General features: G+C 49.6%; 1 protein-coding gene across 1 annotated transcript in view; it reads right to left on the reverse strand.

Moving 5' to 3' along the window:
- The window catches only part of CDH4 (cadherin 4), a gene marked incomplete at its 5' end in the record, with an annotated part of 569,921 nt that overhangs the window by 20,703 nt on the left and 534,969 nt on the right, over positions 1–14,249 (reverse strand). Inside the window, one exon of the mRNA XM_081257492.1 lies at positions 8,578–8,715. Within this exon, the coding sequence (XP_081113618.1) occupies positions 8,578–8,715 (138 nt within the window). The remainder of the gene's footprint in view (positions 1–8,577; positions 8,716–14,249) is intronic.

Raw genomic sequence — 14,249 nt, forward strand, 5'->3', positions numbered from 1 at the left:
TTTGTGTATTATGGAGATGAATCCCTTGTCAGTCGCTTCATTTGAGAATATTTTCTCCCATCCCATAGGTTGTCTTTTCGTTTTCTTTATGGTTTCCTTTGCTATGCAAAAGCTCTTAAGTTTAATTAGGTCCCATGTGTTTTATTTTTGTTTTTGTTTTCATTACTCTGGAAGATGGATCCAAAGATGTATTGCTGCGATATGTCAAAGGGTGTCCTCCCTATGTTTTCCTCTAGGAGTTTTATAGTATCCGGTCTTATGTTGAAGTCTTTAATCCATTTTGAATTTATTTTTTGTATATTGTTAGAGAATGTTCTAATTTCATTCTTTTACATGTAGCTGTACAGTTTCCCCAGCACTACTTACTGAAGAGATTGTCTTTTCTCCCTTGTATATTCTTGCCTTCTTTGTCGTAGATTAATTGACCATAGGTGTGTGGGTTTATTTGTGGGCTTTCTATCCTGTTCCATTGATCTACATTTCTGTTTTTGTGCAAGTACCATGCTGTTTTGATTACTGTAGCTTTGTAGTATAGTCTGAAGTCAGGGAGCCTGATTCCTCCAGCTCCGTTTTTCTTTCTCAAGATTGCTTTGGCTATTCGGGGTCTTCTGTGTTTTCATACAAATTTTAAAACTTTTTGTTCTAGTTCTGTGAAAAATACCATAGGTAATTTGATAGGGATTTCACTGAGTCTGTAGATTACCTTGGGTAGTATAGTCATTTTGACAGTACTGATTCTCCCAATCCAAGAACTTGGTATATGCTTCCATCTGTTTATGTCATCTTCAGTTTCTTTCATCAGCATCTTACAGTTTTTGGAGTACAGTTTTTTTTTTTTTTCCTCCTTAGGTAGGTTCATCCCTGGGTATTTTATTCTTTTTGATGCCATGGTAAATGGGATTGTTTCCTTAATTTCCCTTTCTGATCTTCTGTTGTTAGTGTATAGAAATGCAACAGATTTCTGTGTATTAATTTTGTATCCTGCAACTTTACCAGATTCACTGATGAGCTCTAGTAGTTTTCTGGTAGCATCTTTAGGATTCTCAATGTATAGTGTAATGTCATCTGAAAATGGTGACAGTTTTGCTTCTTCTTTTCCAGTTTGGATCCCTTTTATTTCTTTTTCTTTTCCAATTGCTGTGGCTAGGACTTCCAAAACTATGCTGAATAAAAGTGGCAAGAGTGGACATCCTTGTCTTGTTCTTTTAAAATTTATTTTTATTTTATTTTTGGCTGCATTGGGTCTTTGTTGCTGTGCATGGGCTTTCTCTAGTTGAGGCGAGCAGGGGCTACTCTTGCTGTGGTGTGTGGGCTTCTCATTGCAGTGATTTCTCTTGTTGCAGAGCACAGGCTCTAGGCGCATGGGCTTCAGTAGTTGTGGCATGTGGGCTCAGTAGTTGTGGCACACGGGCTTAGTTGCTCCGTGGCATATGGGATATTCCCACACCAGGGCTTGAACCCATGTCCCCTGCATTGGCAGGTGGATTCTTAACCACTGCACCACCAGGGAAGTCCCCTTGTCTTGTTCTTGATCTTAGAGGAAATGCTTTCAGCTTTTCACCACTGAGTATGATGTTAGCTGTGGGTTTGTCATATATGGCCTTTATTATGTTGAGGTAGGTTCCCTCTATGCCTACGTTCTGGACATTTTTTTTAAAACATAAATGGGTGTTGAATTTTATCAGAAGTTTTTTCTGCATCTACTGAGACGATCGTATGGTTTTTATTCTTCAATTTGTTAATGTGGTGTATCACACTGATTGATTTGCAGATATTGAAAAATCCTTGCATCCCTGGGATGGATCCCACTTGATCATGGTGTATGATCCTTTTAATGTTTTGTTGGATTCGGTTTGCTAGTGTTTTGTTGAGGATTTTTGTGTCTGTGTTCATCAGTGATATTGGCCTGTAATTTTCTTTTTTTTTTTGAAGTATTTTTGTCTGGTTTTGGTATCAGAGTGATGGTGGCCTCATAGAATGAGTTTGGAAATGTTCCCTCTTCTGCAATTTTTTGGAATAGTTTCAGAGGGATAGGTGTTAACTCTTTTCTAAATGTTTGATACAATGCACCTGTGAAACCATCTAGTCCTGGACTTTTGTTTGTTGGGAGTTTTTAAATCACAGATTCAATTTCAGTACTTGTAACTGGTCTGTTCATATTTTCTATTTCTTCCTGGTTCAGTTTGGGAGATTGTACCTTTCTAAGAATTTGTCCATTTCTTCCAGGTTGTCCAATTTATTGCCCTATAGTTGCCTGTAGTAGTCTCTTGTGGTCCTTTGTATTTCTGTGGTGTCGGTTGTAATGTCTCCTTTTTCATTTCTAATTTTATTGATTTGAGTACTCTCCCTTTTTTTTCTTGATGGGTCTTGCTAAAGTTTTATTAATTTTGTTTATCTTTTCAAAGAACCAGCTTTTACTTTAAATGATTATTTTTTATGGTTTTCTTAGTCTCTATTTCATTTATTTCTGCTCTGATCTTTATCATTTCTTTCCTTCTACTAACTTTGGGTTTTGTTTGTTCTTCTTTTTTAGTTGCTTTAATGTAAGGTTAGGTTGTTTGAGATTTTTCTTTTTCCTGAGGTAAGCTTGTATCGCTATAAACTTTCCTCTTAGAACTGCTTTTGCTGCATTCCATAGCTTTTGGATCATAGTGTTTTCATTTTCTTTTGTCTCTAGGTACTTTTTGATTTCCTCTTTGATTTCTTCAGTGATCCATTGGTTGTTCACTAGCATATTGCGTAGCCTCCATGTGTTAGTGTTTTTTTGCAGTTTTTTTCCTTGTAGTTGATTTCTAATCTTATAGTGTTGTGGTTGGAAAAGATGCTTGATATGATTTCAATTTTCCTAAATTTGCTGAGGCTCACTCTGTGGCCCAGCACGTGATCTATCCTGGAGAATGTTCCGTGTGCACTTGAAAAGAATGTGTATTCTGCTGCTTTTGGATAGAATGCTCTATAGATATCAATTAAGTGCATCTGGTCTAATGTGTCATTTAAGGCTTGTGTTTCCTTATTGATTTTCTGTCTGGATGATCTGTCCATTGATGTAAGTGGGGCATTGAAGTCCCCCACTATTATTTGTTTACTGTCAATTTCTCCTTTTATGTCTGTTAACATTTGCCTTATATTATTGAGGTGCTCCTGTGTTGGGTGCATATATATTTACAATTGTTATATCTTCTTGGATCGATCCCTTGATCATTATGTAGTGTCCTCCTTTGTCTCTTGCAGTAGTCTTTATTTTAAAGTCCATTTTATCTGATATGAGTATTGCTACTCCAGCTTTCTTTTGATTTCCATTTGCATGGAATACCTTTTTCCACCCCCTTTTCAGTCTGTATGTGTCTCCAGGTCTGAAGTGGGTCTCTTGTAGACAACATATATATGGGTCTTGTTTTTGTATCCATTCAGCCAGTCCACATCTTTTGGTTGGAGCATTTAAGCCATTTACATTTAAGGTAACTATTATTATTATTATTTTTGTGGTACGCGGGCCTCTCACTGCTGTGGCCTCTCCCATTGCACAGCACAGGCTCCGGATGCGCAGGCTCAGCGGCCATGGCTCATGGGCCCAGCTGCTCCGCGGCATGTGGGATCCTCACAGACCGGGGCAGGAACCCGTGTCCCCTGCATCGGCAGGCAGACCCTCAACCACTGCGCCACCAGGGAAGCCCCCACTTAAGGTAATTATTGATATGTATGTTCTTATTGGCATTTTGTTAATTGTTTTGGATTTGTTTTTGTAGGTCTTTTTTCTTCCTTTCTTCTTTTGTTCTCTCTTCTTATGATTTGATGACTATCTTTAGTGTTGTGTTTGGATTTCTTTTTTGTGTGTATATCTATTATAGATTTTTGGTTTGTGGTTACCATGAGGTTTTGATATAGCAATCTATATAAATATATGATTGTTTTAAATTGCTGATCTCTTAATTTCAAACACACTTCCAGTATCCTGCATTTGTATTCTCCTCTTCTCACGACTGCTGGTGTTGATATCATACTTGTGTGTGGATGATTTCCTACCTTTACTGTATGTTTGCCTTTACTGGTGAGCCTTCCCATTTCATCATTTTCTTGTTTCTAGTTGTGGCCTTTTCTTTTCCACTTAGAGAAGTTCCTTTAGTGTCTGTTGTAAAGCTGGTTTGGAGGTGCTGAATTCTCTTAGCTTTTGCTTGTCTATAAAGCTTTTGATTTCTCCATCAAATCTGAATGAGAGCCTTGCTAGGCAGAGTATTCTTGCTTGTAGGTTTTTTCATCACTTTAAATATATCCTGCCACTCCCTTCTGGCCTGCATAGTCTCTGCTGAAAAAATTCAGCTGATAATCTTATGAGGATTCCTTTGTATGTTATTTGTTGCTTTTAATATTTTCTCTTTGTCTTTAATTTTTGTCAGTTTGATTTCTATGTGTCTTGGCATGTTCCTCTTGGGTTTATCCTGTATCAGACACTCGGTGCTTCCTAGACTTGGGTGACTGTTTACCTTCCCATGTTAGGGAAATTTTCAGCTATTATCTCTTCAAATATTTTCTCAGGCTCTTTCTCTCTTTTCTCCTTCTGGGACCCCTATAATGCAAATGTTGGTGTGTTGAATGTTGTCCCAGAGGTCTCTTAACCTGTCCTTCTTTCTTTTCATTCTTTTTTCTTTATCCTGTTCCACAGTGGTGATTTGCCCCATTCTGTCTTACAGCTCACTTACCCATTCTTCTGCCTTATTTAGTCTGCTATGGATTCCTTCTAGTGTATTTTTCATTTCAGTTATTATATTCTTCAATTCTGGTTGTTCTTTATATTTTCTAATTCTTTGTTAAAAATTTCTTGTATCTTCTCACTCTGTGCATCCATGCTTTTTCCGAGATCTTGGATCATCTTTATGCTCATTACTCTGAAGTCTTTCTCTGGTAGATTGCCTATCTCCACTTCACTTAGTTGTTCTTCTGGGGTTTTACCTTGTTCCTTCGTCTGGGATATATTCCTCTGCCATCTCATTTTGTCTAACTAACTTTCTGTGATTGCAGTTTCCGTCCGCAGGCTGCAGGGTTGTATTTCCTCTTGCTGCTGGTGTCTGCCCTCTGGTGGGTGAGGCTGGTCTAAGGGGCTTGTGGGGCTTGTGCAGGCTTCCTGGTGGGAGGGACTGGTGCCTGCCCACTGGGGGGGTGGAGCTGGGTCTTGTCCCTCTGGTGGGCAGTGCTGTGTCAAGGGGTGTGTCTAGGGGTGGCTGTGGCTCAGGAAGTCTTTAGGCAGCCTGTCTGCTGGTGAGTGAGGCTGAGTTCCTGCCCTGCTGGTTGCTTGGCCTGAGGCATCCCGGTGCTGGAGCCAGGCTGTTGGGTGGGGCCGGGTCTTGGTGCTGGTGAGATGTCTGCCTCCTTGACAGTTCACATACACTCCCGGACATCGCCACCACCAGTGTCCGCATCCCCAGGGAGAGCCACAGCCATACCCTGCCTCCCCAGGAGACCCATCAAGAGCAGCAGGTAGGGCTTCCTGGTGGCGCAGTGGTTGAGAGTCCACCTGCCGATGCAGGGGACACGGGTTCGTGCCCCGGTCCGGGAAGATCCCACATGCCGCGGAGCAACTAGGCCCGTGAGCCATGGCTGCTGAGCCTGCGCATCCGGAGCCTGAGCTCTGCAATGGGAGAGGCCACAACAGTGAGAGGCCCACATACGGCAAAAAAAAAAAAAAAAAAAAGAGCAGCAGGTAGATCCAGCCCCGTGTCCTATGAAGTCACTGCCCTTGCCCTGGGGAGCCAGTACATGTCATACCTTTTGTGCATCCTCCAAGAGTGGGCTCTCTGCTTCCCTGTGGAGCTGTGGAGTCCAGTGGAGCTCCTGCAGTCAGGCCCTGTTGGCTTTTAAAACCAAATGCTCTGGGGGCTCCTCCTCCTGATGCCAGACCCCCAGGCTGGGGAGCCTGAGTTGGGGCTCAGAACTCTCACTCCTGTGATATAATTATTCTCCAGTTTGTGAACTGCCCACCCAGGGGGTATGGGATTTGATAATATTCTGAGTGTGCCCCTCCTACCATCTTGTTGTGGTTTCTTCTTTATATCCTTGGATGTAGACTATCCTTTTTGGCTGGGTCCAGTCTTTTTTATTTTTTTAAATTTATTTTATTTTTGGCTGCATTGGGTCTTCATTGCTGCACGTGGGCTTTCTCTAGTTGTGGCGAGCGGGGGCTACTCTTCATTGTGGTGCACGGGCTTCTCACTGTGGTGGCTTTCTGTTGCGGAGCATGGGCTCCAGGCGCACGGCCTCAGTTGCTCCGCGACATGTGGGATCTTCCCGGACCAGGGCTCGAACCTGTGTCCCCTGCATTGGCAGGCGATTCTTAACCACGGCGCCACCAGGGCAGCCCCAGTCTTTCTTTTTTATTGATGACTGACTGTTCAGCAGGTAGTTGTGATTTCGGTGCTTTTGTGTTAGGAGGCGAGCTCAAGGCCTTCTACTCTACCATCTTGTCTTCTCTCTGTGAGGCTATTCTTTTCCCTGTTTCTATTGCAACTTTTCTGTGAGTTTGAAATTATTTCTAAACACATGCTGAAAAAATTCCAAGGCCGTTCGGAATCTGTGGATATGGAAAGGTCTTCAAGACATATAAGCGGAAAAACCAAAAACAACGCAAGGGTCAGAGTGAAAACACAAGGGGCTCCTCCTCAAAGTAAGTCATTTTATACCTTTTAAGGTGCTGTACCGTGTGTGTCAATTACCTAACCACATACTCAAGCTAATTTTTAAAAAAGAGATAGATAATGATTAAGTGAAGCCAGGTGAGGCAATGAAAACTTGTTCCTAAAAGTTCCAAAGGGTCCAAGCTGAGAACAGAAAAAACCCAGATGGGCGGGGCCCTATCTGACTGAACTGATACAACAACAAAGAAGGATCCCAGAGGCCTTATGCCACCGGATGGGAGGCTACAGGGAATCGTGTGTTCTGTGTGACTCCGTTTATATGACGTCCTAGAACAGGTAAAGCTCACCTTGGACGATGGGCCTGGGTTGCTGCCGGCCAGGGGGAAGGTTTCACTCAAGATTTGCGCCTCATACTGTAGGCACGTCAGACCTCAGTGCAGCGAGCAATGAGCTGCTCTCCTCATGTCCAGACCCCCTGGGACGCTGCTCCCGAGCCCTTCCTGCCACTGCCCACTGGCCATGGAGAGCAAACAGAACGGAAGCCATCCCACCTAACCAGGGGGCAGAGGCCTGAGCGGCTCCCTCTCAGGTGAGGTGACCTGCCATCTTCCCACCAGATGGCGCTGTGCCCTCATGGCTGAGGCTGCCCTCCTCTGGCTTGGTCCAGCTGGACACAGAGCCTAGGACTCTGAGATGCCTTATTGCAGGGATGTGGGATCTGGGGACTCCAGAATTTGGAGCCTGTTGCAGGGTGGTGGGGAAGCAGGATGAGGGCACGCGGGGACGCTGTGGTGGGGCTCCCTGCGAGGGGCTCTGACCTGAGAGATGCCTTCACGGCAAGCTGGCCCACCCACACTGGGAGAATGAGGGGTCTCCTCTCTGTACCCACCCCCACACTGTGGCATGAGAGCACAGCTTCTGGGGCTCAACCCCAGCTGCTCCACTAGTGGGCTGAGTGGCTCTGGACAAGTGACTTAGCCTCTCTGAGCCTCAGCATCCTCCTCCATAACTGGGTCCCAAGCCTCATGGGGCTGGTGGGGACCAGAGGTTGACCAGGAAGCCCAGGCTGCTGCCTGGTGGAGCGGGGCGGAGGGTAGCTCCACAGCTTGCCTCGCGCTCCAGTTCTCTTGTTACTGTTACTGCTGTTACTCTCTCATCCACTCGGTGCCGTGGGGGTGGGGGTGAGGCTCAGAGAAGGCAGCCCTGACCCCCCGGGGGGAGGGGCGGCCTCCACCTCCCAGCACTGCCCTGGGAGTCCTCGCTGACCCTCCCCCCTGCCCATCTGGCCCCCTGCATCTGCCGCATTTCTGGACGGGCACCCGCAGGGTGGGTATATGTTCCCATCCTGTCAGCAGCCCCACTCCGGGGGGGTGTGGCCCCAAAGGCGCAGCTCCTCTGGGATTCAGAGGAAGTGGGAGCCAGTGGCTCGTGGCTCTGTGATCCCTCAGCTCTGCCGCTAGGGCGTTCCTGCGGTCATTTAGGGTCTGGGCAGCCTGGCACGTGGCCTGGTCCCAGCCCGCCGGCCGTGCCTGAAGGGGCAGGACGTACAATGTGTCCCCACGCCCCGCTGCCCCCCTGCTGATGGTGGGCCGTGGAGGGCCAGCTCCGGTCCTGCCGCAGGGACCTGCCCTGTCCCCAGGCATCCCCAGACAGCCCTGCCTCCCACGCAGCCATGCACACACCCCACACTGGCTGACCCTGGAACCCAAACACCGCTGGCCAACTCCTCCGGATTCAGGAGGAGTGTCCTGGGAGCCTCTCCAGGTGGCAGCCAGTGCTCAGTATCGGGGCCTGCAGACCCCTGGAGCTCCTCTCTCGCTCAGACCCCCGCCGCTCGGGGCCTTTGTTAACAGCCTGTCTATTTGTCTGTCAAGCTCCTTCCATCAGGTGGCAGCAGAGAGAGAAGCAACCCGAACGCCCGGGAACTGTCTCCGAGGGGACGTGCACTCACCGTGCTGGCAGTGAACTCGGGTGGGTTGTCGTTCACGTCTGTCACCGTGATGATGGCTGTGGCCGTGTTGGAGAGGCCATAGTTCAGGTTTCCTTCCATGTCTGTGGCTTGAACAATGACTGTGTACTGCTGAACTTTCTAGAAGGGGATGAGGGGGAGGAACAGAGCATCAGTTTGGGTTTTCGTTTACAGGCTGTTTATACTTGATTAAAGAAATACGTTCCCCGGACGGACTCAGCGGGGTCCCCTTCCTGCCCAGGGGTGCTGGCTGCAGGGCGCTCGGCAGGTGACCTGGCAGAAGAAAGTTCTCACTTGTGGTGGGTGGTGAGGTCTCTGCCTACATCTCAGTGCCTGGCTTCCACGGGTGTAGATCGAGGTAGAAAGAAGGAAAAGGGGGCCTGGACCACACAGCACGCTGTGCTGGGTTTGGCAGACCAGGGGTGGACAGTTTGGAAAGAGGGGCGACCCCCAGACTTGTGTCTGCAGGGACCTCATTTCTTTAGCATCCTCAGTGTCTAGTTCAGCCTCGGTCCAGAAATTCAAACAGGAGAAGGGAAGTCAAACCCTCTCCCCTCTCTGCAGGCACACAGACACCAGCACACTCTGTGTCTGAACACAGCCTGGAAGGAGTGGTTAGCGTTCAGATGCAGGTGTGAATTTTAAAAGGCAAAAATGATGCTTCATGGGGACGGCGAATTTCACTGGGCGCTGAGGGGCCCCCCCCCAGCCCTCACCTGGACGCACTGGTGCAGCAACCCCAGGTCAGCAGAGGGGGCCTTTCCACACCCTTGTTCTGAGCAGAGGCCACAGGTGTTTCCACTGTGACAGGTGAGGACGAGCCTGGTGGGCAGCTCTCTGCTGGGACCACAGCCCACCTCTCACTGGCACCATTAGGGAGGGAGGGTTCTGGGGTCCAGGGCAGAAAGGGACCTTCTGAGGAATGAACGATCCCAAGTCCCGCTCCCCTGAGAGGTTCAGGGAAGAGCCCACTTCTCAGTCCCACGATTCTGGGAAACATGCTCAGGATCCCTGGGGGCTCTGGCAGGAACTATAAACAGCAGACGGTCACAAACTGCCACTCTCTCTCCCTCCCTCCATCCACTCCTCCATCCATGAGTCCCTCCATCTCCCTCTCTCCTTCCCAGACCCACAGCCCATGTGGGGAAAGCAGGACAGCTGCGTGTAAATCAATGAAATTAGAACACTCCCTCTCACACCATACACATAAATAAACTCAAAAAGGCTTGAAGACTTAGACGTGACACCATAAAACTAGAAGAGAACATAGGCAAACCATTCTCTGACATAAATCGTAGCAACGTTTTCTTAGGTCAGTCTCCTCAGGCAATAGAAATAAAAGCAAAAATAAACAAATGTTAGCTTTTGCACAGCAAAGGAAATGATAAACAAAATGAAAAGACAACCTACAGACTGCCAGCAAATATTTGCAAATGATGCGACCGACCGACAAGGGCTTAATCTCCAAAATATACAAACAGCTCACAACTTAATAACAAAAAACCAAACAACCCAATCAAAAAATGCACAGAAGACCTAAATAGACATTTCTCCAAAGAAGACATATAAATGGCCAAGAGGCATGTGAAAAGATGCTCAACGTCGCTAATTATTAGAGAAATGCAAATCAAAATTACAAAGAGATACCACCTCACAGCAGTCAGAATGGCCATCATCAAAAAGTCTACAAACAACAAATGCTGGAGAGGGTGTGGAGAAAAGGGAACCCTCCTACACTGTTGGTGAGAATGTAAATTGGTACAACCAATGGAGAACAGTATGGAGGTTCCTTAAAAAAACTAAAAACAGAGTTACTGTATGATCCTGCGATCCCACTCCTGGGCATATACCCAGAGAAAACCATAACCTGAAAAGATACGTGCGCACCCCAATGTCCACGGCAGCACTGTATACAATAGCCAAGAGATGGAAGCAACTTAAATGTCCATGGACAGACGAATGGATAAAGAAGAGGTGGTACATATATACATGGAATACTACTCAGCCATAAAAAAGAATGAAATGATACCATGTACAGCAACATGGATGGGCCTAGAGGTGATCATACTAAGTGAAGTAAGAGAAAGACAAGTATCATATGATATCACTTATATGTGGAATCTTAAAAAAAAGGTACAAATGAACTTATTTACAAAACAGAAACAGACTCACAGACACAGAAAACAAACTTACCAAAGGGGAAAGGGAGGGGAGGGATAAATTAGGAGTTTGGGATTAACAGATTCACACTACTGTATATAAAATAGATAATCAACAAGTTCCTACTGTATGGTGCAGGGAATTATATTCGATATCCTGTAATAAACCATAATGGGAAAGAATATGAAAAAGGATATATGGCTTTATATATGTATAACTGAATCACTTTGCGGCACACCTCAAACTAACACAACATTGTAAATCAACTGTACTTCAATAAAAAAACAAGACGTTTGGTGGCCCTGGGCTCTGACATCAGGCATCACAGACCAGGTACCTCCCAGACAGGCCACACGGTGATGCACAAACTTCTCAGGGGATGAGGGCCGGGGAAACCAGGGAGGCTTCCAGGAGGTGGTGGGCTGTTCTGCCCAGAGGTGACAGGATGAGCGAGGGCTGAGTGGAGGGTGTGGACCAGAGCTGGGGGGTGGCTCGGGGGACTCACACTGTCTCCCACCCAGACGGATGCCTGGCCTCCACCTCTGTCAGCGCTGCAGTCCACGTGCCCAGGGCCAGCGTGCAGCTGGGGGGTGGCGGTGCTAACTTCCCGTCCCCCCGACCCTGGCTCTTATTCCAAGAGGCCTCCCCCAGGAGTAAGCCTCTCAGAGGAGCAGGAAACAGCTCCTTGGCACACAGCTGGGGCGTCCCTTCAAGGGCTGAAATATCTGGAGGAGGAGAGTGAGCACACTGGGGCCCCTAAACAGGCTCCTAGGAAAGGGGCAAGAGGGCAGGGGCCCCGGTGCCGTGCTGGGCTCAGGGTCCCCACCTGGGAGATGGGGCAGGGCCACGTGCCCGAAATCGTGAGCGGGAAAGCAGTTCCAAGACCAGGACAGTCACTGCTCTTCCCCCGTCAACTGCTCTGACACCGGCCAGACCCTGGGGACCCACCTCATGCTGGGCCCGTGTTCCCGCTGCCAAGAACCAGCTGTGACGGTGCCTCCAGGGGACCCCCTCCCCCGCCGCAGAATGGACCTGCCCTCCTCACAGCCCCACAGTCCTTGGGATCAGCCCCTCTGACAGTCACTCAACAAACATGGGCCTGACTGTCCTCGGAGACGGAGAGCACCCCGAGGTCGGCCTCCCACTCAGGCTGGGCCCCTGGAAGCCCAGCCTGGAGCCGGTGCACAGAACGCACTCGGTCCGTGCTCGTGACGTGAACTGAGCGCACGTCTAAACAGCTGATGTTGTTTTCTGTGAACGTGGTTAGAACCTGCACCCAAGGAGACATGAACAAATCGAAGAAATAGCTTACAACTGCTTGGGCGCTGCGTCATACCTTGAAAGTTTTCTCACAAAAGATTAACTCTTGCCTCCTTCCCTTCTTCCTCTCTCCGTTGTCCATCTACCTGCCCAAGTACTCATCTATCCATCCTGCATCCATCCACCCATCCACCCATCCATCCATCCTGCATCCATCCACCCATCCTTCATCCATCCATCCTTCATGTATAGGGACCCCTCCCTCTGTCAGGTGGATCACAACCACCCAGTGAGGTGGCGAGGTCCTCTCAACTGTTCACGAGATAAATGAACTCAGGGAGCGGGGAGAGGCTTCCCCTGGAGGTGCCAGCAGAGCCAGTTCTTGAGAGGAGAGTGTGGCGCTCACCAGAGAGGGAAGCGGGGACAGGCACGATGTGGGTCCCCAGGGTCGGGGTGGTGTTGGGGCAGGTGAGGGGGAGAAGCATGGTGACTGTCCCGGGCTAGGAAGTGCTTTCCTTTCCTGCTCACTCTTTTTGGTGATGTGGCCCTGCCCCATCTCACAGGTGGGGACGCTGAGTCTCATGATGTCCCCAGTGGCACACAGCAAACCAGAGGCTGCTGGAGTGGCCGCTGGGATTCCTGATGCGGGTTGGCGCCTCTGTGACGGACGAATACAGACGGCTCCGTGTTGCCCAGGCAGCGACGTCAGCCCAGATGCTAGTAGGCCTCTTTCTGAATGTGGCACAGAAGGTACCCAAGGGCATGGCAGCGCCATCCTTAACCCGCTTCCCCCCGACAGCTGCACGGTCAGGATCCACCTCCATGTGTGTGGACAGGTGCATGCTCAGAAATCCATCGGGCCCTTGACATCAGGACCTCGCTCAGGGCAGGGGTCCCTCCTTCGTGACCCCAGCAGGGAATAAGTGCCCCTCCCTCTTGCCCATCAAAGGCAGCTGGTCATCTCTGGTCACTGCTGCCTCAGCTGGGACATGGCAGCGACAGGCTGGGGACAGTATACCAGTGCCAGGGTGGGTGGACCGACAAAAAACCCAAACTCAGGTCCCCACGTGCCCTTGGCGAGGGTCCTGCCCAGAGCATCCCGGATCCAGCTAGGCCTGAAGGCGCCCTTTGTGTTCAATTACATGAGCCAGTCATTCCTCTGTGTTGTTTGATCCGGTCGCAGCTGGTTTCTGTCGCCACAGCAGGGGGTCTGACTGTCCCCCCTGTTACTGTCATTCTTTTTGTGAGGGACATTATCATGGAAAGAACAGTGGGACGACCGGGCACCTAATGCAGGAAGAGAACAGGATTCTGCTGATGTTTTCCAAGCACCACTGTCCCCGACCCTCTGGGGCCCCGATGGGGCCTGAGGGCAGACTCGGGGCCCGACTGTCGTGGCCTCAGTTGGGGTGTCGTGGTGAGGGCTCCGCCATCTAGCCTCGCCAGAGTCACCCCCACAGTGTAGACAGACACCATGCCCTCCGTCCAGTTCTGTCTTAGATTATCCCTTACAGCTAAGGCGTTCTTGTACTTCAAGAAACACATTTAGAAGCGGTTTATGCCGCTGCTATAAATGTCAAACGAGCATCACCTGCCACAAATAGAAATTAGTCCTAAACACGACTGTGTATTTTTAAAGGTCCAACTGTGAATGTCCAGGCCCAGTGCACGAAGCACATGGGGGGGCCCAGGCCGACGGAGCCACGTGACGCCCCCCGCAGTGGCTGCCCGTCACCTCTCGCCATGTGGAGAGACAGGCAGGCTGAGCGGGGCCCGCCCCACCCCGGCTGGTCCACCCCGGCTGCTCGGCTGACACGGAGCGCGTCCCAGGGCTCCTCCGCTGGGACCCGTCCTGGCTCTGTTCCCTGGGCGGAAGCAGAGGCCGACAGGCCACCCGTCCCGGGGCAGGCGGGGCCCGCTGGCCGCACGCTCTCTCCTCCGCTGCCACCCACGGGGCCTCCCTGCTGCCCCCCCAAAGCCACGGTGCCCTCCAGGCCGGTGCAGGGCTGTTGTGCCTGCCCCAGCACTCCGCTCGCCCCCATCAGCAAGGCCTTCCCTGCCTCCCCGAATAAAACACAAACGCTGCCCCGCGGCCGCTCCCCCTGCCGGCCGCCCGCTCTCCCGAGACTCTGCTTCTCTTCTCAGCGTCAGCGCGGCCGCCCTCTGCTGGCTGCTGCCCCACGAGCAGGGCTTCAGAGCCCAGGACTTCACACTCAGTGCTGTCTCCCTGGGGT

The sequence above is a fragment of the Mesoplodon bidens genome (genome assembly GCF_964165515.1).
Source record: "Mesoplodon bidens genome assembly, chromosome: 15".
Classification (NCBI taxonomy): Eukaryota; Metazoa; Chordata; class Mammalia; order Artiodactyla; family Ziphiidae; genus Mesoplodon; species Mesoplodon bidens.